Consider the following 12,207-nt stretch of genomic DNA (forward strand, 5'->3'; position numbering starts at 1 on the left):
ATGTCCTGTTTTTTAAAAAGCTGATAAGAGTGAAGCTATTAACTACAGGCCAATTTCCTTAACATGTATTTGTTGTAAAATCTTGGAACATGTGATTTCCTGTAATATAATGTTTCACTTGGAAACTAACAATATTATTTATGACTTGCAGCATGGCTTTCGATCAGCACGCTCATGTGAAACCCAGCTTATCTCCTTCGTCCAATAATATTAACCAGTCTAATAATAACAAGAGCTGTCCGTAAGACAGCCAAGCTCGACTATTCGAAATATTGTCCCAAAAGCAGGAAAATACTACTCAGAAAGGTTAAATATCAAAAGAGTTTCATAATTTGACCAAAATGCATATCAGAGTTATGGGACTTGCTGCTATTAACTAGTTTTACAACCCCGGAGGCACATGTGAAGTTTCAATTCAATATCTGCATTACTTTTGGAGATAGTAACTTGCATGTAAAACTTTAACCAGAATTTTCTAAGTCCAAAGGGGGCATAATTTGCCCAAAATACATGTGAGAGTTATGGGACTTGACCCAGTGAGGTTGGTAATTGATCTAGAAAAGGAAAAAGTAAGTTTCAAATCTATGTATTTGCACACAAATTTTAACCAGGATTTTCTAAGTCCAAAAGGGGGCATTATTTGGCCAAAATGAAGGTCAGAGTTATGGGACCTCGGCTAACAACTAGTTTTATAACCCCGAAGACACATGTGAAGTTTCAATTCAATATCTGCATTAGTTTTGGAGATAGTAACTTGCATGTAAAACTTTAACCAGAATTTTCTAAGTCCAAAGGGGGCATAATTTGCCCAAAATACATGTGAGAGTTATGGGACTTGACCCAGTGAGGTTGGTAATTGATTTGGAAAAGGAAAAAGTAATTTTCAAATCTAAGTATTTGCACACAAACCTTTAACCAGGATTTTCTAAGTCCAAAAGGGGGCATTATTTGGCCAAAATGAAGGTCAGAGTTATGGGACTTTGCGCTATCAACTAGTTTTATAACCCCGAAGACACATGTGAAGTTTCAATTCAATATCTGCATTAGTTTTGGAAATAGTAACTTGCATGTAAAACTTTAACCAGAATTTTCTAAGTCCAAAAGGGGGCATAATTTGCTCAAAATACATGTCAGAGTTATGGAACTTGACCCAGTGAGGTTGGTAATTGATCTAGAAAAAGAGAAAAAGAAAAAATAAGTTTCAAATCTATATGCCTTTTATTAAAAGCTGTATGTACTTGCACGCAAAACTTTAACCTGAATTTTCTAAGTCCAAAAGGGGGCATAATTTGGCCAAAATGAAGGTCAGAGTTATGGCACTTGCTGCTATCAACTAGTTTTATAACCCCGAAGACACATGTGAAGTTTCAATTCAATATCTGCATTAGTTTTGGAGATAGTAACTTGCATGTAAAACTTTAACCAGAATTTTCTAAGTCCAAAAGGGGGCATAATTTGCTCAAAATACATGTCAGAGTTATGGAACTTGACCCAGTGAGGTTGGTTATTGACCTAGAAAAAGAAAAAATAAGTTTCAAAGCTATATTCCTTTGAATGATAGCTGTATGTATTTGCATGCAAAAACTTAACCAAGGTGTGACGCCGACGCCGACGCCAGGGTGAGTAGAATAGTCGAGCTAAAATATTCAGACAGATATCATCATTAAGGATTTTGCCAAATCTTTTGACAAAGTACCTCAAAAACATCTATTATATAAACTGAAAGTGTAATGCCTGGAACTGAATATCATATTTTCTGGATGATCGAACCCAGGCAGTTGTCCTGGAGGGTCTGAAATCGAGGAAAGTGCCTGTGTTGTGACCTCTGGCGTTCCCTGGACACTGTTCTGGGTCCTATCATGTTCCTAATCTACATAAATGACTTTGCCGATTATATTAGGCATAGTACCCTTAAACATTTTGCAGACGACAGTAGTTAAAAGCATAACGGATGCAAAACTGATCCAGTCGGATTTAGAAGCTGCTGGTAAATGGGAACAGTTTCCATCCAGATAAATATAATATTCTTAGTATCACACAGAAAAAGAAACCCACCAAGTTTTGCTATAAATTACATAATTATGTTTTAGAAAAAGATGAATCTTCGAAATACTTGGGTGTCACAATCCAGACTAATTTAAAATGGGACAAACATATTAATTCCATTACAAATTAGGCTAGTCAATCACTTGCTTTTATCTCTTTTAATGAAATGGTAAAGCCAGAATTACTGTATGGTTGTGAAATTTGTGATTTTGGAAATGTTGATCGTTTTGAAAATGTTCAGTTGAAATCTTACAAATATATTTTAAACTTAAGAAGTCAACACCTTCATATGATATATGGTTAACCTGGTATCTTTCTAGTATGTCTTGATATCTATAGAAGAGTTATATCGATTTGGACAAAACTTACTAAATATTCTAATAAAAATACTGAAAATTGTCTTGTAAAGCTTACAGAATAATATATGAAATGAATATTTCAGGTACTGCAAAGTCCCAGTGGATCGTAATGTTAAGTATTTAATTTCCAGGTGTATGGATCGAGTTAAATGACAAATGGCTGATTGAGTCAATTTGTCAAGCATTTAGAAACAACTTTATACAGAAATGGATATTCTGATTTACTAATAACTTCAATCACTAATGTTTACAAAACTATTAAAACTAATTTTCATAGAAGTGCTTACATCAATCTTTTGTCATTTAGATGTAGTTTATGCAGATATTTTTTAAACTTGAAAATTGAAATCTACATATAAAAACATATTCAGCAGCGTTGTACAATAATAAACAGTTAAATGATAATAAAGCAACAATTATAACATTAATACACATGCAAGCCTCAATTAATCAGTCGTCAAAGCTAAAATGCACAACATAATATTATTGTACATTATTTACAGAAATTCATTATGCGTATGCCAGTAATATTTAAAAATAGACAGACATCAAATCAAACTGGTCGACAAAAATTCACATATCTTATGGATTCATATCAATGTCATTGCTCTACTATGACTAAAAAATTAATGAAAGAAAAATGTATTTGAAGCGCTGTTACTCTGTTAATACGAAGTTTTTCAAATTGGAAGATTTGTTTTCTAGCATAAATATAACTGTACTGAGCAAACTTAGTATATTTTTCGACGTAAAGAACGTCTTACGGTAATATATTTATTGGAAAATTGGTTGAATATACTTTACAAACGGTCTACATTATCTCCATTTTACGTGCTTTGTAATACATTATCAGACTGCTATATATATTATGTTTATTGTTCTCCATTTACCTGCAGTTTGTAAATGTGATATGCCGCCATTTATTGTATAACTATGAAAATGATGCTTATGTTGTTTGGAAAATGAAGTTTGAACAAGAGCTGTCACTAATGGTGACAAATGCCCCCGCAGCGCCTTGACCTTTGACCTGGTGACCTTGACCTCTGACCTGGTGACCCCAAAGTCAATAGGGGTCGTGTACTCAAAGAGTACTATCAGCATGTTAATTTTGAAGGTCCTGCATGCAGTGGTTCACAAAAAGTTAACATTGGCCCCTGTGACCTTGACCTTTGACCTGGTGACCCCAATGTCAGTAGGGGTCGTGAACTTAACAAGTACTATCAGCATGTGATGTTTGAAGGTCCTGGGTGTAGTGGTTCGCGAGTAAAGTAACTTCATGCAAAAAGTTAACATTGGCCACTGTGACCTTGACCTTTGACCTGGTAACCCCAATGTCAGTAGGGATCGTGAACTCAATAATTACTATCAGCATGTGAAGTTTGAAGGTCCTGGGTGCAGTCGTTCGCGAGTAAAGTGCCTTCATGCAAAAGTTAACGTTGGCCTTCATGCAAAAAGTTAACGTTGTGACGAACGAACGGACGGACAGTTGAAAACTAATATGCCTCCCTTCGGGGGCATAAAAAAGGAAATTTAAAACAGGTGCAAAACATTGACAGATAATATCAATTATATCAAGAAATCAAGTGATGTTCAACCGAACGAACCCACTGTATCTGTTTTTCGTCCTTTCGATTGCATATGCGGCCTCTTCTGACGTATAAATCTTAACGTCTCGTCATCCATTTTCGACGTCTTCCTTCTTTCAATCAGAGTTCCCTGTTAGGAAACATGATAAAAAAAACTTACTTTTGTATATATGTACATATTCATGTGTTCACTTGGGCCTATGGTCTATTGAATCCGAAATAAAATATTTTTTCTTTTATTTCCTCAAATCATATACAAATAGGAATTGACAAACACTGGATAAACTTTGTCGCAAGTTTTTCGAAATAAGTCAATTTCAATCTACGAATAAAATCTATATTTATTATGTTGAGTTTAACCTTATACGATATATTTATATGTCATATGGCGCCTTGCCGTCTTTTCATTGAGGAGGAAGCCCCAAAATGCCCCTCCGTGCATTATTTCAGCTACGGGTGGGGGGGGGGGGGGGCACATGAGTAGAACCACCGACCCTCCGTAATCCCTAAGAAAACCATTTGGAAGAATATTACAAAGCTGTTCAACATAATAGCAGGCTCGGTTTTTGTTTGAATGTTCATAGGAGGTAAGAAAATAATAGATCATACTCACGCTTTAGAAAAACTCTGTCTTTACAAATATACATTAAAGGTGTTTCATAGTCCAAAAGAACTCACACTATAACAACACATGGTCCAAGTACGGGGTGGCTGCCTTGGAAATGCAGTGTTACGAGAATATAATAATAACTGGTTCCAATGACAATAGCACTTTTATGTGAGGAAAAGGAAGCAAGTTTTCCATTGTGATAGGCTAATCAAAGCCTTGAAAATATGTCAACATTCATTGACGCGAGAAAATTTAAAAGATTTTTATTGATTAAAGAACCCAAACTAAATATATAATTATGTGCATTCGGCCACTGCTTTATGCGAAATCAAAACAGTTTCACTTTTAGACGTAAGTGACCTGATTGTGTCAAACAATGAATAGTAATTATGTCTAGGAAAGGTTAAGTACAACACATTAGAACAGTTTCCAAAAATGCCCTCTGAACAAAATATCTATGATAGAGATGAAAACGACTGACCTGACTCGATACGTTTGTTATCACTGTGGTATCTTGTTTATTTCAGAATGAAAAACAAACCTTGAACATTTAGTTCTGAAAGTTTGGAACAATTTTAAAATTGAGATTATTTCATGGCTAGGATGGATTTGATTGGAAAAATTTAATACTTACCCGCTTTAGATTAAATGTCACTTGTATTTTATCCATGAATTCTTTTGAAAATTCTGGGTATGTGTTCAGAGTTTCTTTCAGCACGTGTAACTCTATCTTGTTAATATCACAGTAACTAAGAGCGCGTACAAAGTAGAACGATTTCCCCGTGCATTCCAGGTCATTGAGATCACCGCCAAATATGTCATCTTTACCTAAAAAAAAACCAGGTTTGTGATAAGAATTAAAGTACACCGTTCAGCATTAATCCTTCCAAAAATTCCCTCCCCCTGTCTGCCCCCCCCCCCCCCCCCCCCCCCCACACACACACCCTCACACCCCATACACACTCAACGTAATTCATTTATCAAATCAAGAATTATGGGGAAACAACATTATAAAATAAATACTTCGTTTTGTTGATAATAAAGTTTGATCTTTACCATCGGATATTATTGTGGAATTTTATTATGGGATACTATTATGGCCTATTTTTTTATCAAAAGCAAGGTCGGAAAAAGTCAGTTTTGCAGTTAATCAATATATAATCATAATCCACCGAAATAAGGTGTATCGCCGAATATCTGACAAGATGTGCGCCATAGACTTTTAATGAAATAGTCGGTATAATTCCTTGAATTGTCCAAATGTACTGTACTTTATTTGAATATCATGCGGAGGAACGTAAGCAATAAAACTTACCTAGTATCGCCATTACATTAGTTTCTGTCACAATCTCCAAGGAACCGCGTGCAATAAAATAGATTGCGGTTAGTATATCACCCGGATGTATCAATGTGTCACCAGGGGGCGCATGTGTTGTTTTGAACTGCATAGATAAGGCACGAAGGCATCCTAAAAGAAAGTATTTTATTGTCAGTGGTATTCCATTTCATATTGTTCATATGTTACAATGGAAAAGAGTTCATAAATAGTATTTTACTAATCCATTACAGTCAAAACTCGGTATCTCGAATTTCATACATTTTATGTACCTGTTTTATGGTCGTGACTTGAAAATGTCTCTGAGATAGCCAGAAGTTTGAGAGAAGTGGGTTTAAGATACCAAGTTTAAGCTGAATTACTATTTTTCCTTACAAATAGAGCAAGAAAAATCGTTTTTATTTTGTAGTTTTGTTTCTGTCAAACACTGTCTATTGTGAGTAATTTGTAAAGCATGAAAACCTTACATTTGTACTTTAAATGATCCAATAAAGAGTTGTGATTTTTTCTTTTTCTTTTTTATCTAGACTTTTCTATCAACAGAAACAGAAACAATGTTCTATAAATGCTAGATGGGTGGTTACGATCGCTGACTTTGAGTCACTTGCTCTCACCGCTGTAAATATGAAACCTCAGGTGGGGAGTATAGTTCTTTAATGCGACTGAGGAAGCCCTCTAGCTGACTTGCTGACGGTCTGTGGTTCTACCAAGGTGTCCACTCATGTCAGAATAATGTTTGGAGGAGCACCAATAAATAATGGAAAATCGCTATGATCTATGATTTTGTCGGTGTGATGTAACACTAAACAAAACGAAATAACACTGCATGGCTTACTAAATAATATCTGTAATAAAATCATCGTTCAGTTAAGGAAAAGTTCTATCATTAATTTGTTTCTTTAGTGCTTCTATGACTTGTATTAATACACGTATGGAAATCTATTATAAAATACAGCTTAAACCAGGTTTCTCAAATTCTAAGGGATCGATCGTTTTACTTGAGATCACCAAAACTTGATTTAAATGATATTTTGCGCACGTGCTTTCGGGACGAGACTTGAAAATAATGTTGGAGATAGCCGCAATTTAGAGAGAAGTGAGTGCGAGATCTAGAGTTTCAACTGTATATTGAAATACCTGTAGATGCCTTCTGGAAGGCTGGACAGTTATTCAGCAGGTTTCTATTCAAATGAAGGCATATATCCGCTTGTAGGCACTCCGGGAAACTCTTTAAAACCTACAACATAATGTTTGTATCATTTCAATTTGACGCAAGCACACACATAACACATAAAACCTCATCAGAATGAAATTAATTTGATGGGCATAGAAGTAAAAACAATTTCAAAGAGATGAGGAGAAAACGTATTTATATTAACTATACAATAGGATATGGACACGCAGTATTCAAATCTCGAGATTAATATTTGTCATTTATCTAGTTTTGTTCTTATGTTCTGTCCGGAGACCCCTCCTTAGACGTGTGATTAAGGTGGTCGACTTTGAGTCACTTACTCCTCACCGATGCGGGTTCCAAAACCTTGTTAAGGATGTAGGATTCTTCATGTAGAAATCCATCTAGCTGGCTAATGGAAGATAGGCTGTTCTACACAGGTGCTAGCCCAAGCCAAAAACAATGTCTTGAGGGACACCTTGGGTCTTCAATCACCACCGAAAGTAGGAAAGTCTGTATACCTAAATTAGGTCTGTGTTGCTTTAAGCCGAACAAAATTTATGCATAAATGTCCTGTCCAGGACGAATACAAATTATGGAAACGCGTTTAGAAACAATACTCAAGATTAGATAGTGTTTGATGAAGATGCGTAAGGCTGCAAACGTGTGTGCTTACGAACGTGTATTTTACTGGAATTATTTCACTTTTAATTTCTATGTAAATGTGATAATAACACTGGTAACAGAGCTTTACATATAATAAAACAAGCTGAAAAACAAATAAGTCAAAACAAGAAAGACGAACCCAAACAAACATGTTGAGTAACTTGACTTGTAGTATTTCTTCAGACTATCGACAATTTCCGTGTTATAACGTATATATCCGTATGCTAGTTCGACATCCTTCGGCAGTTATAGAAAATTCTATTTCACAATAAGCGGAGAATGCTGAAATTGCAATTCTAACTAATTATATATTAAAATTTGAAGAAAAAATATCTTTTACAGCTTCCTTTTGTTGTTTCAAATCAACAATGTGTATTTCAGTGGTCTTCGAGGACTGGTTGCAATTTTGTTTTTAATTACATCTTTGATCTATAATATACTGTGTCGATCAATTTTCAAATCGAGTGAATATTATCATGTTCAATAGAAGCATTTTTGGGAGAAAATAGTGTGACAATTGCCCTATTTCGAACTTTTGTCAGTATCACACAATTATAGCGACTGCTTAAGAGATGCGATTGCTTTATAATAGTAATGTAGTAATCTAGTCACATCTTATTCAATGCTATTATATACAAGCATTTGATAGAATCCATTCATAATTCTGGCCATATCTGTTTGCCTCACTATGAATATCTGACAAACCAAGTTTGTTTTTGTTTTTTGCTTTTTTTTTTGAACCACGCTTAAGGCCAGTTTATTTCGTAAATACATCAATACATCATATACACATATTTATACAATATTATAATTTTGAATGCGCTATAGCACTATAGCTAGAAAAAAAGGGGGAAAATAACAAGAAGAGTATGAAAAGAAAATATGTAAAGAAAAAAGGTAACGGCTTTGGTAGTAAACATCGTTTGTACATATTACATATTCAACACTGGTATGAAATTTCTCCAATCATTGTTGAAACTATCAAGAGAAGAGTTTTGAAAGGTCCTATACTTTTCGATTTTTAATCTGTTGGACAGTTTTTGTTTAAAGATAATTATGTTTGGTATTGTTTTCTTCGTTTTACAATTATATATGTAATATTTGGAAAACAAGAGAAAAATGATATTAATTTATTTCTTGAATGAAAAAAGGATATAAATTTATCTTGAGTAACATCTATACCAACTTCAACAACCCACTGAAACAATTCGTTCCAAAAAACTTGTGTTTTTGGCAACTCCAAAACATAAACATATGTTCTTGACTCTCTATTTCCATATTACAAAAGTCGCAGAGACTGGATTCATTTAACCTGCAGTTAAAAAGAAATTTGTTTGTTGCAATATTTCTGTGCAAAAAGTTGTAATGAAAATTTTTTAGAATGTTATCTTGTCTGGGAAGTGTTTCTCCCATTTTAATTGAGACTTTGGTTTTACATTTTGAATTATTAGCCTTTCTGTATTTGTGTTAATTTATTGTTTAAAGGGTACGACTCTGCTTTTTCTAGAATTCCATACATATTTGTTTTGTCAGATATTATAGGGGTTATGTTGTTTTTTAACTTTCGCTTCCATTCTTTTGGAATTGATGAAATAAGTATATGATAGTCAAACCAAGTTTTAATAATGTAATTAAGTGTAGAGAGTAGATCAAAGGATAAACTGTTTTATTAACATGCAAACTAATTTAGCCGAATAAAATAGCACCAGAATCGATGTCATAACAGCTCTGTCCATTCTGTGTATACTGTTTAGGAAAACGTATCTTTCCTGCTAGCCATACGCAAAATGTGGAAAGTATAGCGTGCAATAAAATATAAACAGGGTGCTCTCTATGATTATATTATGTTTAATATCGCTTCTAGTGTTACCCATACATGTCTAACACTGCTTGTAGTGTTATTCGTTATGTCAAAAACAGCTTCTACTGTTACCTGTTTATGTCAAATACTGTTTATAGTGATGTCAATTTTTGTCAAATACCGCTTAAGGTGTTACCCGTTTATGCCAAACACTGTATATAGTGTCCATTTATGTCACTGCTTATAGAGTTACTAATTTATGTCGAATACAGTTTTATAGTGTTACCAATTTATGTCGAACACTGCTCAAAATGTTAACAACTTATGTCGAACACTGTTTATAGTGTTACCAATCTATGTCGAGCACTGTTTATAGTATTATCAATTTTTGTCGAACACTGCTGATAGTGCTAGCAATATATGTCGAACACTGCTTATAGAATTACCCATTTATGTCGAACATCGCTTAGTGTTAACCATTAAGGTCGAATACTGTTTTAAAGTGTTACAAAGTTATAACAAACACTGTTTATAGCGTTACCAATTTATGTCGAACACAGCTTAAAAAGTTAATAACTTATGTCGAACACTGTTTATAGTGTTGCCAATCTATGTCGAGCACTGTTTATAGTATTATCAATTTTGTCGAACACTGCTGATAGTGCTACCAATATATGTCGAGCACTGCTTATAGAATTACCCATTTATGTCGAACATCGCTTAGTGTTTACCATTAAGGTCGAATACTGTTTTAAAGTGTTACAAAGTTATATCAAACACTGTTTATAGCGTTACCAATTTATGTCGAATACTGCTTATAGTGTTATCAATTTATGTCGAACACCGCATATACTGTTATCAATTTATGTCAAATACTATTTCTAGTGCTATCAATTTATGTCTAATACTACATCTTGTGTTTCTCATCCGAAAACATATCGTTTATACGTCCAATCAATGAAAAAAACTATTTTTATGAAATACAAACATTTGGGTTTTAAACGAAATTGACAATATGTCAAATTACTGCAACAGAAATGAAATTAAATTTTCCGTTTAATGATGTATTATTATTGCGATTTCAGCGTCCTCCAGTTTTTATGAAAGGAATTTCATATCATGGCAGAAAGATTCCGAAATTACACACGGAAAAAACGTAATCACACGGAAATTGCCGATTGTCATTACACGTAACTACCTTCAGTTAAAATTGCGACTAAACGAACTAGGTTCATGGAAAGTCTTTGTACACTGTACCGTGTTCATGTCAATTCCATTAGTGTATGACCAGGTGTGTTGGAAGGACTCTTGCAATCGATTTGCAAGATTCTTTGGAAGATGATGGAAGTTAATGAATTCTTTAATACTCTGCATTTTCTCGTGGTATTCATCCGTGCCCTGATACACTCGCATCATTATAGAAGACACGTTACCAAAGATTGCAGCACTCAGCAGCGCTGTAAAGATATATTAGAGAAGCATATTTCACTCCACTAATCACAAAATGTCCATGATGTATCCATCTGAACATGACATTATACATTATATAAGTTGAGATCATGAAAACTGCAGAGCATACTTCAAATTAATTTATTACACATGTCGCATATTTCTTTGACTACTCCGAACATTCAACACAATCCAAACTGTGTGAAAACCAGTAATGTTCCGGAACGATTGGAACCCGTCCCGACTGTTCTAAATAAAACCTGGTATACTAGTCACGTGACAAAAATACGACAATATAATGCACGTCTCAGTTCCTATCCACTAGATCTACAGATATTTTCATTGGACTGGGTACTAATGTACTGTTTTTGTCCTTTGATTATAATTACGAAACTACTCCAGAAGATTTAGGAAAATATTCGTAGTAGCCAACGTACTAAGACCATAGCTTGGTAATTAAGAAATTGTAAATGTGTTCCTATATTTTATCAGTTATATATAAAATATGGACAGGAGTTTGGATGTGTAATAATCAAATTATGAGTGCGTACATCCCGGGGTTTATTCAATAATGTGTTGCTATATTTTCGTGTTTTTTTTTTCAATATCTTAGCAACATTTCCGGGTTTTAGTTCTTAATTTCGGTACACTCAAGAACAATAAAATAAATGCTACTTACAGCCAAGCAACATAGCAAATATTGAGAATATTTTTTCGGCGTTAGTATTTGGTGACACGTTTCCGAATCCTATTGAGGTCAGCGACGTAAACGTAAAATATAACGCTGTGATGTAATACGTCTTTATGCTGGGTCCACTCTCTGTAACATTGGCGACGTAAGGCTCGTTGATACTAGTGGCTACAGTATCCAACCATCCTAGAAAATACAAGTAAAATGATTAAGCACTTCCATATAAATTCATATAAAGAAGACATCGCCCTTATGTTTAAAAGACTTTTTGTCTTTCAGTATTTTGGTAGAAACGCTCATATTGAATATAATTTGTATTTTACTTTTTGAATGACAGAATATGAATCTTATATAATAATAAAATGTTAATTTACTAACGGAGACCTCACAGTTTTAACTACAGTTCAAAACTTAATTTCATCTCAGATAATGAACTACAGAAAGCATTTACATTTTATAGCAAGTAGCCATGTGACCTATAATTATGTC

At 34.1% G+C, this 12,207-nt stretch overlaps 1 protein-coding gene across 1 annotated transcript in view; it reads right to left on the minus strand.

The window, feature by feature from the left end:
• LOC123553485 (potassium voltage-gated channel subfamily H member 7-like) overlaps positions 1–12,207 on the minus strand; it is an 84,822-nt gene that overhangs the window by 12,700 nt on the left and 59,915 nt on the right. The window contains exons 5-10 of the mRNA XM_045343186.2: positions 11,707–11,904; positions 10,836–11,035; positions 7,075–7,174; positions 5,917–6,069; positions 5,236–5,429; positions 4,010–4,121 (exon numbers count right to left, since the gene is read on the minus strand). Of these exons, the coding sequence (XP_045199121.2) occupies positions 4,010–4,121; positions 5,236–5,429; positions 5,917–6,069; positions 7,075–7,174; positions 10,836–11,035; positions 11,707–11,904 (957 nt within the window). The remainder of the gene's footprint in view (positions 1–4,009; positions 4,122–5,235; positions 5,430–5,916; positions 6,070–7,074; positions 7,175–10,835; positions 11,036–11,706; positions 11,905–12,207) is intronic.

Source organism: Mercenaria mercenaria, chromosome 4, assembly GCF_021730395.1.
Source record: "Mercenaria mercenaria strain notata chromosome 4, MADL_Memer_1, whole genome shotgun sequence".
Lineage (NCBI taxonomy): Eukaryota > Metazoa > Mollusca > Bivalvia > Venerida > Veneridae > Mercenaria > Mercenaria mercenaria.